Raw genomic sequence first — 14,344 nt, forward strand, 5'->3', positions numbered from 1 at the left:
GGCAAAGCACACGGTGGTAGAGGTTGGAGAAACCACGTGCAAGTGATGGAGTTCGGGGTCAAACGAGACCGCAGACAGTCTCGGCTTCGTGTATCATGTTCCTAGGAGTCAAAAGTACTTGCCTTGGTCAAGCTGAAGGACTTGAACAGGGCATGTCGCCCCGTATACTCCATGCTTCGGCACCAGCGCTGGAACTCCGAAAGATCCAGAGGGAGACGATCCTGTTCTAGACCCTCCAGAGTCGTCTTCGTGATTGCGCGTTCGGCTGTCGATGAAAATCTTGCAGAATCCTTTATCATACTGCATCTGCATGCCGCCTGACTGTCAAGTCGGCAATGCTATCGCACCATAGAGATCCCTGGTGCCCATCCGAAAGGTACCAATGGTTGAGCAGGACTCGGCTGCCACGTGAGCATGCTTGCCAGATGATAGAAAACACTTGGCCAATGCATCACTCGATATTCCTCGACTTGTTGCCTCTTCTTTTGGTGAGCCTGGCTTAGGCTTTCCTTGCAAGATCCTGATGTATCGCTTCAGCTGGCCGGCTTGAATCTGGATTTTTGTCTGATCGTGGCTCCATATTTGTAGAAGAGGATGGGTACCGGGACAAATGCCAAACAGAGAAATCCAAGAAGCGATGAAGCCCACGAAACTCCCAGGCCATGATACAATGCTGGGGCAAAGAGTGGAAACCCTGCCGCTGCTATTGATCTGATGAAAGTGTTGATGGCAATGGCGCTGTTGGAATAAAAACCGTAACAGTCAATGATGTAGTTCATGCCCTGCCAGAAGGTGACCAAACATCCCATCCCGAGCAAGGTAACGGAAAGCACCTGCGGTACCCAAATGATGTGCGGGTCAGAAGTCCTGGTTAAGTGAGCGACTATTCATGGGTATCCGAGCAGTTTCACGTACCATGCGAACCAGAAAAGCCCGATGGGAAGGACGGCTGCGCCGACGATCATTGGTGGCAAGCGTTCTTCCGGTATGGGCCTGCCGTGTTCATTGTAGGCTCGAGTGAAGTTGGTCCGCGTAGAATATGCAATAACTCCGGTCCCCAAGGCGATGCCGACAATGAAAGACGCAAAGGGCAACGACCCGACGCCGATGTTCCATCCACGCTCTTCCTCGAAACTTATCGGAAACTTCATTTGTCAATGTTGGTCTCATGTGCAAATGTTCGGGCGGATCACTTACACTTTCAAAGAAGAGGTAAAGTATCCTGTGGGAGGTCAGCGTCGGTAAACAGAATCAAGGCCCTCGTTAAACTTACCCATATATGAAACTCATATACGCAGTAATAAGGGCTAAGATAGGCTCCTGAAATATCATGGTAAATGGCCGCACAAGGTATACGAATACCAGCGTCTTTGCACTGATAGGCGATTTGTCTGCTTGCGCGTGAAACGCCGGGTTGTCCGTCTCACGGCGGAGTCTTTTCGCCCTTTTCTGAAGGATTTTGGCAGCTGATGTCTCTGGGATTACCAGAAACCCAATGCAACCAAACAATGCTGCCATGATCATAGTGATCCAAGCAGTCCATCGCCATCCAAGATAGGACTGAGTCACAAATCCTCCAATGATCGGTCCTGAAACAAGTGCCAATTAGATGGAGTCAGGCATAGACGGAGAGGATGCAAGTTCTCATACCTGCAACAGGTCCTGAGAAGGCGGCGGCAGCGAAGACACAGACTCCATAGGCTCTATCAATTGGGTTCCAAATATCGGCCAGGGCTCCCCCGATGACCGCAAGCGGTGAGGATGCAGCAAAGCCGCCAAAGAACCTCCCAAGCATAATCGTTTCCACATTCTGAGCGAGAGCCACGGGTATCTGGAAGATTGCGAAGCACAAGTAGCCGGAAAACAAAGGAAATCGCCGCCCGAATACTTCAGAGGCAGGTCCGAAGAAGATGGGTCCAAACACGAAGCCCTACACCAACGCATTAGCTTCTCAATCGCTCTTCGGAGCCCAAGCCACTGTTCTTACAAGTAGGAACAGCGAAACTCCAAGCGTCGATGTCACAGTTCCTATATGAAATTGTGTTGCGACTGGTAGAATGACGACAGCCTACGAGCTCATGTCAGTTCTTATGACGACCCTGAGAGAAGATAGCATACAAATACGGAGCTGGAGAAGGTAACAACAAACGCCATTCCGCCCATGGCAAGAGTGATTCTCCATCTCCTCGCTCTGGACCAGTTCTTGGGGTTGTCTGGATCGTCCAGGCCGTCGAACTCGACGAGGTAGCGATTGGAATCCTCATCCTGCACCGCGGGAGCGAGTGGTCGTGGTTCGAGGTTGACGTCTTTCTCGACATCGTTCTTTGATATGATGCCCTCCGAAGTGCCAACCTCAGTCACCTCCCTCATCGTCCTGGGCGTTGTCTGAAGTCGAACAAATGAGTTCAGACAGAATATTTGTTGACGATGTCCTCCCACTGGAGACGCCTCGGCTCGTATTTGGATGGCGACGATTTCCGACCCACTGTCAACCGGCTGTACGGCATCGAATCGGTAAAGTCGTCCACTACGGTCATATCTCTTACTCCGCACGTCGTCGATCAGATATTTCGTATTCGTACAAGAGGACGAGAAGCCTCCAGGATCAATGCAATTCCTCTCCGGACTTGGTGTCCTTTATGTACTCTATATCCCTTCAGAACTAGGTCTATGCGTGTACCAAGTCAATGACGCCACACTTTCAACGCTCATACCTCCAGAGTACTTCGTGTTGTATATACAAAGAGAATCGCCATGACCTTGTTGGCTGGTAGTCGCTTCGTCTTGCAGTCAAGTGAATTCGATACAACTTTCTTGTCATCACGCAGTGATCTCTCACCAGTAAGAGGGAGATACATGAAAGAGGCGAGTGCCGGTCAAAGGAGACGACAGTAGTCATCGCCGAAGCATGTTCTGAGGCAGCTTGCCGAGTAGAAATCATTCAAATTTCAGGGTACACATCAGTCCTCCTCTGCAAAGGTATCGTCCGTCTCGTATCTTTGACGGCCTCCAAATCGATGTCGACGGTTAGTAAGTCTGGCTTGCGTGCGTTTTCCTCTTCACTGTTCAGATCTTCGACCCTGTCTAGTCGTCCGGCGACCTCGCCGGTTGGTTTGATGACAATAGTATCCCCAAAACTCACCCGCTTTTCATTGTGCCGGCCACATTGCGCGGCTGCGATCACCCAACTTTGTGTCTCTATGGCCCTTGCTCGCAGCAGGATTTCCCAGTGCAACTTTCCTGTAGGCACAGTGAATGCTGACGGGTAAACCACTACGTCGGCGCCTAATCGACGTAAACGTAGCGCAGGCTCAGGAAAGCGCAAATCGAAGCAGATCAGACTGCCAACGTTTCCGAGCACTGACGGGTATGGCTGTGTCACCTCGGACCCAGATTCGATAGAATCACTCTCCTTCATTCTTGGGCCATCCGGTCGCAGGTCAATGTCAAACAGGTGTAGTTTCTGATATCTATGGACGATATCGCCTTCCTTATCGATCCATATCAAGGTATTTTTAATCTTTTTCGAGGGCGGCTCTGTTGGCTCGTGGATCCCCACGTTGATGGGTAATCTGTTTTCTCGAGCGGCCTGCTGCAGGCCACGCACGAAGAGACTTTTGGTGACATCTTGACACAGCGACAATGACTCGGCCGGTGATGAGGCTATGTAATCGGAGGCTTCAGGGAGGAACAGGGCCTAGTATGGACGAAGGTACGTGAGGGCAGTTCCTTGGCTCATGGTCGAACTGAGCAGTACGACGTAGTTCGGCATTGAATAACACCAGGACATACGAGTATGAGGGCCGTCTCGACTTACCTTGGCTCCAGCTTCTACAGCCCGGTGAACAAGCCTTTGACATTGCGCAAGGTTATGCATCATCGACGCAGTCGAGCAGATCTGCCCAACAGCCTGAGGATGACGTCGTCAGCCAGTCATCTTCTTGGGTAGTGCAGGGTTCTCGGAGGGCCTACTGCAAGAACCATCTTGGCCGAAGAAATTGGTGCGTCGAGAGTCAACTGTCGCCCTGTAGAGGTGTACAGGAGTTGAAGAATATGAAGCTGCACTCGACTGACTTTTGTGTTGAAGTCGCCGTTGCACTAACACATTGTCTATGATGCGGACGACTTTTGACTGTTGACAGTGACTACAGCGACACTGCGGCAGACCTTCCACATCGGTCTGACGCCCGCTCTAACGCTTTGTTAGCCTTAGTATCAGAATGTTAGGTACATTACTGTAGGCCCTAAGTGCCTATGGAATACGAATGCGAATACGGGTACGAGGCACTTCAGATTAATCTTTCCCACGAAGTAGGACTCCCTACCTGTAACTATTCGATGTGATATTGACACCAATACTACGAGGAGAATGAAATCTATCCATCGCAGTTGCGACACGAGTTCACCCCCATCGGGCCAAACTGACTCGGAGCTCGGGCGGGAACTCGATGTCATACGGCACTTGTACACGGCCATGACTTTTTTAGTACCCGCAGCTCGCTCTGGTACAACAGACTTGTCAGTTAATGACGGGCCATATCGAAAGCATTGATATTGCCCACCTCGTTCAACAATCCGATCAGTCCAAGAAAGGCTGAGCCGGCGGCTGTGAACAATGGGACCAACATCTTCTATCCCGCATTCATGAAAGAACCCCAGGCCCATAACTGTTTTTGTACCATCCATCACGCTTCCGATCTCCAGGTACCCCGCCTTTCGTTCTCATGACGACTGAGTCAGAACCGAGTCGTTGTGCTCGCGAGGAGTTCGTTACTGAACTGTGCATAATGCAATGCTGTGGAGAGCATTCGACTCCATAGCTTCTCCTTCGCCTATCGGATTCAATACAGGGAGTTTAGTTTTCCCTTCTCCCGCGCAGAAAGCCATGCTATATATATGTGTTGTGGCAGCTGCCCCCATGCCAGGACCAAACAAACGGTACTTCTGTGGCCCCTACTCTGATTGACAATACAACCTTTTCCTATACGACCCACGAATCTCAATAGTTGATTTTTATCTTTATCATGGCTACCGTCGACATTCCCAGACAGCAAAAAGCCGCTGTCAAGGTGGGCAGTGGGGAGGATGCAAAGGCTCCAGTCCAACAGGTCGACGTTCCCACACCGGGACCGGGAGAGGTGCTCGTCAAGATCAACTGGTATGGCTATTCGCGTGTGCCACAATTCTGGTTTCATCCACTCATTCGCTTCGAACAGGACTGGTCTCTGTGCTTCTGACAAGTCACTCATCCACGACGAATGGGCCGCGTTCGGAGTAGCCATGCAGCCCGCGACCAAGGGCATCGCAGGCCACGAGGGCGCCGGTGTCGTCGTGGCCGTGGGCGACGACATGCACCACAAGTGGAAGGTGGGCGACCGAGCAGGCATCAAATGGGTCTGGGGTGTCTGTGGCGAGTGTGAATTCTGCACCAACGGCACCGACGAGCTCCATTGCCCCAAACAGAAGAATTCCGGCTTCACTGCCGCGGGTACCTTCCAGCAATACGCCCTCAGCGACGGACGTTACACCACACGTATCCCCGAAGGTGTCAAGGACGAAGAGGCTGGCCCGATCATGTGTGGTGGTGTGACGGCATATGTTGCTTGTAAACGAAGTGCGGTTAAGCCCGGCCAGTGGATTGTACTCCTTCCTATCTATCTCTCGTGTGGTATCCGTTCGCTGACGACGATTCATAGGTGCTTCCCGGTGCTGGTGGAGGTCTTGGGCATTTTGCAGTGCAGTACGCTAAGGCTATGGTATGATACCTTAGGCTAGTCCTGAATTGCTCCGTCTCTAAACATTGTTCAGGGTATGCGAATCATTGCTATCGATGGCGGCGACGAAAAACGCGACCTGTGCAAGAAACTCGGTGCCGAAGAATTCATCGACTTTACCAAAATCAAAGATGTTGCGGCCGAAATCATGAAAATTACCACCTACGGCGCTCACGGTGTCATCGTAACGGCAGCAACCAAACAAGCTTATGAATCTGCCCCGGGATTCCTTCGTCCAGGAGGCACTGTTGTTGCCGTGGGTCTGCCGAAGGACCCAACTGTTCTAGCTGGAGCTCCGCCTCTCATGCTGTGTCTGAGAAAGCTCAATATTGTCGGCAGCGTGGTAGGAACACTGAAGGACGTCGAAGAGGCCCTAGACTTTACAGCACGGGGACTCGTGCATGTAAGTGATGTGTCTCTTGTCATTTCCTGGGAATTTCCTGCTGACTTCTGTTCTCCCAGCCTATCTTGACGAAAGGCACGCTAGAGGATGTTGACAAGTACATGGACCTGATGATAGCTGGTAAGCTTGCAGGAAGAGCTGTGTTGAAAGTCTAATGATTACCTTGGCCCATGCCTGGAGGGAAGTCTGTCACGGGAGGACAGAATGGTCAACAGTAACAACGGGTCTCACTGTTCGACAACCTGACACCAAAAGGTCATGGCGGACTAACGTGACATTCATCGACTCCTCCATCAACGAATTCAGATGCTGCTTTACTACGGGCGTGAAACCCTACGCATATTGACGGTGTATTTACTTGTTGAAAGAGAGGTTCAATTAGTATTAAAACTACATTGTGTCAAGTCTAATCCTACCTACGTATATTTACCAACCCTTGTGAAATGAAACAGATGGCCCAGAAAACCATGTAGCACTGCGACTCTCCTCAGCAGAGTATACCGTCACTTTTCTCACTAGCCTCCCACTTCAAATCGCTCTCACCACGAAAACGTCATCAAAGCCGGATTCAAGACAATCGGCAACAGCAAATGACTCGCAGCAACCGAACTCATAGGCAGGATTGCAATGAAGTCCCCAATGACCCAATCATACGGCAACAAACCCCCTGGATTGCGAGCCAACCAGATCATGCCAATGATGGACACAATCGCAAAGGTCATGCTGAACTTGAACTTTCTCACCACCTTTGGCACCTCGATGAAGAAATTGCTGAACTCGGCCTCTTTACTCGTAGCACCCCACGTCATGTCCACCTCAAACATGTGTGCGAGCAACGCCTGGCTCACATGGAGACTGAGTCCGCCCAGAAAGACACTCAACATCACGATCCACTTGAAGTTCTCCATGAGTGCTCCGAGGAAACTTGCCTGACCAATGCGATATCGCATGATGGCCAACGCGATGTTGCCCAGTCCATTGAACACAATCACAATGCTAAACCACACCTTCCAACTGTCGATGTAGTACTTGTCCAGGTAACCGTTGAACCAGCCAATGGCAAAATAGTTCGCCAACGTCATGATCCACGCTGCCCCAATGGCATAATACGTCCCGATGTAGCTTATGATGGTGATTTTGCTGGTGAAGCGAATGTTGCTGAACAAAAAGCGACGGAACAGCTCTGTAAACGGACCCCGGTACACCCATTGTCGAAGGGGGTGGAAGAGTAACTCATTACATCCATATGCGTACTTTTCCCAACGTGCGAGCTCGTCGTACACTGTCAGGCTCACACCCTCTTTGAATCCACCATGTGCCCAAGATGCGAGACGGATGATGTAACCGTCGCACTGAAGACGAAGGGACATGTCGAAGTCCTCGGACACGTGCGACTCCGACCAAAACTTCTCATAGCCGTCTTCATCGGTATAGCTAACTTGCTGGATCGCGCTCCAGCGAAGGATGGCGTTGTGGCCAACAAACGGCGCAACGTCCCCGTTGGCGACCGTATATTCGATCGCTGTGTAAATCAGGTTGGTGAAGAACGTGATGCCATTCTCGAAAAAAGTGTGCACCACTTGCATGACACCCGAAGCGAATTGCATGATGCCAACATTGGGAGATTGTTCCATCTCACTAACTGCGTCGAGGAGACAGTCTACGGGGACACGCGTGTCGCTGTCAATCAGGAGAATGTAGTCGCCAATTCGGATGTTGCCATCCGCCCATGCGCGGGGAGTCTCGGCGAGTACCTGTGCCAGACTCTCGTCATATGCATGGTTCTCATCATTCGAGGTCCAAGTGCTTGGACGTGGATAACCCATGAGCTTTTCTTCGACTTTGCATGAAAGCATGAGGCCATAATTCATGTTGCTTGCCTTTTTGAACTTGCCCTTGCGCACGAAGCCTTCGCTGCCGTGCTTGGGTCGTGCGGTCCAGCCTATATTGTGGTCCTGATAGAATTCCATCCGAGAAAATCGTTCATCATCGGGAATGAGCTGAAGGCCGTCGTCGTTGATAAGCATGTTTGCAGTGCCGCCTTGGAGTTCGTAGGTGGAGATGGCTTGCTTGATGGACTTGACGGTTGGTGCAATCACGGAGGAGAGGCCTTCTTTGTACACGGGACACTGGACTGTAATGTGTGGAAGGGACTCTGTGCGAAGTCGCGGAGAACGCTTGGCCGAGAAATATTTCGAATTGAGTTGCATTTGACGGACAGGGCCGATGCATTGAGCCACGCAGCCGACTATGACTTGCGCAAAGAACTGCGTTGTCAGCAACCGCAAGATGAGATTGAGATACTGGGGATCCACATACCAGTGTGAAAAAGATTTGAACAGGGACCAAGGAGAGAAAAGCAAGGCGAAGGTACGAATGGTCGACGGCAATCTCGATCGCCAACGAGCGGCATGCGAGGCCAAGGAGAACGACAACAATGACCAAGGTGAAGGCGACGAGGATGGTGTTCATTAAATTTGTGGCTCGGTGGTCTGGAATGGCTTCCCCGGACTCGGAATCCATGAAGGCATCCACACCGCCGTGCTTCTCATGAGTTCCAACCTCATCCTCTCCAGCCCCACCAGTGCGCCAGACAAGTTCCATAAGCTGTGATTCAATGGTGGTTGCCCGTTTGATGACATTGGACGGATCGTCGTCCCATACCACGAGGAGGGACTCTGCGGCAACATATGCCGCAAACTGATATTTTCGAGCACGAGGCAAATCGTGGATGGTGGGTAGAATCTGTACTCGAAGGCCATTCATTAACGGGACATCAGTAGCATCTGGTGCCCAAGCAAAAAATGTCTTGATGACTCTTGAATTGACGGTCATGGCGGCCTGGTTGCTGGTTAGCAACGACCTATGCCAGGAAGAGATCGTTTACCTGTACGTTGAGTAATCTGCAGGCTTCTGCAAAGTGGGAATCGAGCAGCGTTTGTGGACACGCCAAATATTGGCCTCTCGACTTTCTGAGCAAGACTCCTTCGCGTTCTCCGCTTCCATCGCTGACCCAGAGATGTGAGCATTGTTGTTGATAAAGATGACTGACCATAATCTCGTATTTGATTTCCTCGAGGAATGCGCTTTTAGTACTGTGAGACGATTTCCCACTAAAAGATGCGGCACTGCTTTGCGCAGGAGAGTCCTCTAAGATGAAGCCATCGTTGGCAGGAGAGCCCACTGCTGGGGCAAAGGGAGGCTGAGGCATGTCTGTTCAGGCTTATTGCGGATGAGTGTATAATATCTTGTCTAAATGCGCCTTTGGAAAAGGCGGGTGTATCCAAGCTTGTCGCAGTTCAATAATCAGAATATCAATGAGTGGAAACGTCGTGGGACATACCTCTCTAAAATGTTCAAGTCACCAGGACGAAATAGTTCGAGACATTCTACACATCATATGTGTTCGGTGAAGCTCTCCCAGACGGCGATCTGAAAGCGACAGCATATCCACCGGTATGAGAAGGCGGTCCCTGCATTTTGGTTGATGTTTGGCAACCGAGCAGAACTCGTCGACCAGCTAATGTTCGCCCTAGGATAGCTCCGAAAAGAAGTCGAGCATGGCGTCACCCCGACAAGGAAGATGAAGGAGGCGTAGACCATGGGCCGGCCGACATGTAATCGATACTAGACATGAACATTGAGACACGAACCGGTTATCGCCTGGAAAGGTTGCAGAGCGCGAAATGGCGTCATGCGAGAAACAGGAGGTTCGAGATTGCTGCGAAGAGACCGAGCAAAAAGTTGAGACATCCTAATGATATGATCAATCAAACTGATATTAGAACCAACCAGCAGGGTCAAAGCAAATTGGTCCCCGTGCAATCTAGAGCAGGAGATGCGGCTCTAGATGGAATGGTGACACAATATTTCTCGTGAGGTTCAGAATCAGACCAAAACCAACTAGCTTCCAGTGCACGCAAAAGTCTGTACACAGCAGTCCGATACATTTTAGCACGCAAGATGGTTCGAGTGGGATATGCCCTCCACTGAGACCAATGATGCATGCCTGTTGTCAAGTGGGATGTTTCTTCAAGATTTTCAACCCAACCTGTGGCAGTCCCGCCAAGGTATAGGTCAAGTAGAGAAGCTTCAAATAAGTCGACTCGCGTTGATGCATATGTGTAAGGAGTCTTCCCAAGAGCGCGGTGTAACTGACTAGATACGTCAGCCAACTGCGAGACATACCATTTCGCCTTTATCTTTTCTCGTTTCCAATTCGCAAGTATACCCGAAACTTGATGTTTCTCGAGACGGCATCCGTTTGTGGCTCGCTTGCTTCGAATATGGATTGTGGACACTGGCTATCCGAGACTAGCTCACTGATGCTGCTGTTGATCCAGAGTTTCGTTGTCGCTTCAGTATAAGCAAAAGAAATCCAGAAGAGACCACAGAATGGCTCTGACCTCAGATAAAATCCGCAGTGAGCTGGTATCGCATCCAGTTCCATTCTGTCCCGAGCATCTCGTTTTGAATCAAAAGCAATTGCTAGGCTTCTCGAAGATGACACATTTTTCTCGTCCTGGCTATTCACTTCAGCCCGAAAATGCCACAAGCAACAGTACGACACCTCGTGTGGCGACACCAGAAGCTGTGACAGCTGTCCAGGAGACCACAGCGAATCCATTCTTGACACCTTACGCTTCACAAGACCCATCACGAACAACGTCGTCGGTCGCCCTGGCGCAGAGTACGATCAGCCATAGATACTTTCATTCTCGAAGAGTCAAAAAAGGACAAGTTGAACGACCATGGACGGACGTCAAAGACCCCAAGGAAAAGTGGGTGACCATCATACCTTTGATAGGCCTCTTTGTGGGACTGGCGATTGCTGGTTTCTTGGTCTGGGATGGTCTTAGGACTGTTGTCGACCACAAGTACTGCGTCGTGTACATGAGCGACTTCCCGAACAAAGGTCTCGAACTGGATATCTGGACCAAGGAAGCTGAGGTCGGCGGCTTCGGCAACGGCCAATTTGAAGAGACCACCGTCACCGAAGAGAACGTTTTCATTCAGGATGGCATGCTCTACATCAAGCCAACACTGCAAGACGCTACAATCGTGGAGCAGAACAGCAGAATTGATCTGCTAGCTCAAGGAATTTGTACCTCAACAGTTTGGACGAATTGCGTGACAGGTACTAACACCAGCAGCACCAACTCAACAACGGCCAATCCTGTCAAGTCCGGTAGAATAAACACCAAGAAGAGCAAGTCGATCAAGTACGGTCGGATCGAAGTTGAAGCCAAGTTGCCTGGAGGGGACTGGTTATGGCCTGCGATATGGCTTCTCCCTGTCAACGGCACATATGGTGAATGGCCACGATCTGGTGAGATTGATATTGTAGAATCCAGAGGAAACAATTGGACCTTTCCACAAGGCGGCAACAATATCGTATCGAGTTCTCTCCACTGGGGCCCGGATTCTGCAGACGATGCTTGGTGGAAGACCAACGTGAAGAGGAAGGCTTTGCATACCACATATGCAAAGACATTCCATACCTTTGGCCTCGAATGGTCGGAGAAGTATATCTTCACTTACATCGACACTCGACTTCTTCAAGTACTGTATACGAATTTCGACCAAGACCTTTGGAGTCGTGGTCATTTCCCCGACTCTGACAGTAACGGCACTAAACTTGTCAACCCTTGGGGCCAGACCTCGAGGAAGTCGACCCCATTCGATCAAGACTTCTATCTCATCCTGAATGTCGCAGTCGGAGGCACAAATGGTTGGTTTGAGGATAGCAAAAACGGGAAACCTTGGGTTGATGGGAGCAAAAATCCAAAGCGAGATTTTTGGAATGCGAAAGACAATTGGTATCCAACGTGGCAGGAAAGCGGCGAAATGATGGTCAGGAGTGTAAAGATGTGGCAACAACAGGGATACAATGGGTGTAATTGATGCAGTAAACTCGATGAAGCAGTGGAGTTGTTGCTGTTGAAGGTTTTATCTACTTGATTCGAAAATGATAGTATGGTGGCACTTGCTGTCAAAGATGTTATGTTTCTTTCAGTAGAATAGTCGCTGTACCCAAATCAGGATGTTAATGATCTGATGGACGATGAACGTAGGATTGTTTGTTAGAATAGAATGTTGTCGAGCACGAAGGTTGTGTCGGGTGTTACGGAGTAACATTGTTCCGGCATGAACCACTGTAGCTCTCGCCCCTTCTGTCTCATAGGCATCTTCTACGGAGTATCGAATACGAGTTCTGAACTCCAGGCAACTGGCACGAAATATGCAGTTTTGAAAAATAAGTTTCCGAGTCCCCGACAGGACGCAAAAATATGACATAACTATCTATATTGCTTTTTAGCCAGTGATGAACTCCTTCGGATATGTACAGTACGCCCTCAAGCAACTTCCGAACTACACCAGTTTGAGGAGTCCTTGGAGATCGATGCTCTTTGGGCGTTCGATGGGCATACCGAGAGCTCGGTCCCAGATCAACTGGGCCAGAGGTCCCAAACCTCTGCTCACACCAAAAGTGACAGTGTAGTATAGAGGGTCTTGGAAGCCATAGTGATGGAAGAGGACACCTGAAGCACTGTCCACATTGGGATGAGGATTCTTGGTCTTGCCATGCTCAGTCAAGACGCCTGGTGCAATCTCGCTGTTCTTTTTCACCAGACGATAGACGGGGTTGCTGGAAATATCCGGACGGGCATCGCCAAAGTCGATAAGCGCCTTGAAACGGGGGTCAGGCTTACGAAGGACACCATGACCATAACCGGGAACGACCTGGCCAGACTTTAGTGTGGCCCAGAGATAATCGGTCACATCCTTATCGGAGAAATTCTCCCCTATATGGTCCTTCATCTTCAAGATCCAGCGAAGGACTTCCTGCGCAGCAAGGCCGTGTAGAGGTCCAGCCAGACCGAGAAGACCAGCGGAATAGGAAAGATATGGGTCGGAGAGTGCAGATCCAACCAGATGGGTGGCGTGGGCCGAAACATTTCCTCCCTCATGGTCACCGTGAAGGGCGAGGTATAGACGTAGCAGGTCCTGGAAGCCTTCATTTTCCTTTCCAGGCTTGCCCAACAATGTGGCAAAGTTGTAAGCCCAATCTTGGTCTTTGTCGATGGGCATGTCGAGAGCAGCCTTGTCGAAGATGGCTGCAGCCACGCGAGGCAGCTTCGCTAATAGGTTGATGCTATCATCGAAAGTTGGCTCCCAGTAGGCGGTCTTATTCAAGCCTTCGGCGTATTTCTTTGCAAAGATAGACTCGGAGTTCAAGGCTGCCACAGCACATGAAAGTTGTGTCATGGGGTGAACATTCTTGTCGAAGGCTCGGAGCATGTTGGTGACATGGGCTGGGAGGTCTGACTTCTCTGCAAGTTGGCGAGACAACGCACGAACCTGGGAGACCGAAGGGACCTGGCCAGTCAGAAGAAGCCAGAACATGGCCTCAGGCAACATCTCAGTGCCAGATGTGCCTTTCGGAAGCTCCTTTTGACAGTCTGCAATTGTCTTGCCATGGAATCGGATTCCTTCGTTGGCATCCAAGACGCTGCCTTCCCAGACCATGGACTTCATTGTTCTCATACCGCCAATGACCATCCCTACATTGATATCTCCAATCTTCTTGTCCGCATGGCTCTTGACCTGCTTAAGGAGCTCTCGCTTTTCGGGAATGACCGATTCCAGGGTCGACTTGAGGTCTGGTTCCGCGGCCGAGGCATAGGTTCGGCGGGTAAGAGGAGTATAAGAACGGGTGGAGGAGGCCCTAAGAGCTCTCAGAGCGCGCTGAGCACTTCTTGAGCTGGAAGCCATCGTGGACGAGATGGTTTTTTTCAGCACAAGGTGTTGTTATTCCCCGGATTCGACGTTGCGGGGTAGTGAAACGGTTGTGCTTAAAGCAACGAGGAGTAGATCGTAGTGGAAGGACACAAGAAGTCGAGGGATTCGAGACTAGAGCATGCACAGGAGCAGAAACTCGAGCAAGAACAAAAAGGATGAGCTGTCGAGCTTTCTATTCAAAAAGTCGTCTGTACAGCCAGTGAGCATTTCCATCGCACCGACCCTGCAGCAGGACATTCCTCGGCTTTGTTGGAGGGAGTCCCGGGGCTCACCGCAAAGCAACTAGCATGTCTGACAGAGGCGCATTGCCCTTAATCAGCTGCATCAAGCGGGGTTCTAGCCAATGTCAGACAGCAACATCTTC

At 50.5% G+C, this 14,344-nt stretch overlaps 6 protein-coding genes across 6 annotated transcripts; 2 read left to right on the forward strand and 4 right to left on the reverse strand.

Moving 5' to 3' along the window:
- Positions 1-533: 533 nt before the first annotated feature.
- Positions 534-2,370, reverse strand: PV06_05566 (uncharacterized protein; the record flags this gene model as incomplete). Its single annotated transcript, XM_016406584.1, has 7 exons — positions 534-867; positions 916-1,145; positions 1,198-1,222; positions 1,274-1,589; positions 1,651-1,930; positions 1,988-2,068; positions 2,119-2,370. 7 exons carry the CDS (start codon positions 2,368-2,370, stop codon positions 534-536), a joined length of 1,518 nt encoding a protein of 505 aa, XP_016262188.1.
- A 185-nt stretch (positions 2,371-2,555) lies between these two features.
- On the reverse strand, positions 2,556-4,096 carry PV06_05567 (uncharacterized protein). The gene is made up of 3 exons (XM_016406585.1): positions 3,973-4,096; positions 3,818-3,910; positions 2,556-3,697 (listed from the first exon to the last, which is right to left on the reverse strand). The coding sequence occupies exons 1-3, from the start codon at positions 3,982-3,984 to the stop codon at positions 2,942-2,944; spliced, it is 861 nt and encodes a 286-aa protein (XP_016262189.1). The 5' UTR covers positions 3,985-4,096; the 3' UTR covers positions 2,556-2,941.
- A 928-nt stretch (positions 4,097-5,024) lies between these two features.
- PV06_05568 (uncharacterized protein) lies at positions 5,025-6,399 on the forward strand (the record flags this gene model as incomplete). Its single annotated transcript, XM_016406586.1, has 5 exons — positions 5,025-5,158; positions 5,217-5,640; positions 5,697-5,756; positions 5,809-6,177; positions 6,237-6,399. 5 exons carry the CDS (start codon positions 5,025-5,027, stop codon positions 6,330-6,332), a joined length of 1,083 nt encoding a protein of 360 aa, XP_016262190.1. The 3' UTR covers positions 6,333-6,399.
- A 317-nt stretch (positions 6,400-6,716) lies between these two features.
- PV06_05569 (uncharacterized protein) lies at positions 6,717-9,388 on the reverse strand (the record flags this gene model as incomplete). The annotated part of the gene is made up of 3 exons (XM_016406587.1): positions 6,717-8,444; positions 8,497-9,018; positions 9,065-9,388. The coding sequence occupies 3 exons, from the start codon at positions 9,386-9,388 to the stop codon at positions 6,717-6,719; spliced, it is 2,574 nt and encodes an 857-aa protein (XP_016262191.1).
- A 422-nt stretch (positions 9,389-9,810) lies between these two features.
- On the forward strand, positions 9,811-10,056 carry PV06_05570 (uncharacterized protein; the record flags this gene model as incomplete). Its single annotated transcript, XM_016406588.1, has 1 exon — positions 9,811-10,056. The coding sequence occupies one exon, from the start codon at positions 9,811-9,813 to the stop codon at positions 10,054-10,056; it is 246 nt and encodes an 81-aa protein (XP_016262192.1).
- Positions 10,057-12,295: 2,239 nt separating this feature from the next.
- Positions 12,296-14,223, reverse strand: PV06_05571 (2-methylcitrate synthase, mitochondrial). The gene has a single exon (XM_016406589.1). The coding sequence runs from the start codon at positions 13,951-13,953 to the stop codon at positions 12,550-12,552; it is 1,404 nt and encodes a 467-aa protein (XP_016262193.1). The 5' UTR covers positions 13,954-14,223; the 3' UTR covers positions 12,296-12,549.
- Positions 14,224-14,344: the final 121 nt, after the last annotated feature.

The sequence above is a fragment of the Exophiala oligosperma genome (assembly GCF_000835515.1).
Source record: "Exophiala oligosperma strain CBS 72588 unplaced genomic scaffold supercont1.5, whole genome shotgun sequence".
Taxonomy (NCBI): Eukaryota; Fungi; Ascomycota; class Eurotiomycetes; order Chaetothyriales; family Herpotrichiellaceae; genus Exophiala; species Exophiala oligosperma.

Coding starts and splice junctions, on each gene's coding strand:
- PV06_05567 (XM_016406585.1), bottom strand. Junction 3,698..3,817: donor CTGTAGAAGCTGGAGCCAAG/GTAAGTCGAGAC, acceptor CGTCCATACTAG/GCCCTGTTCCTCCCTGAAGC.
- PV06_05571 (XM_016406589.1), bottom strand. CDS start 13,953: ATGGCTTCCAGCTCAAGAAGTGCTCAGCGCGCTCTGAGAGCTCTTAGG.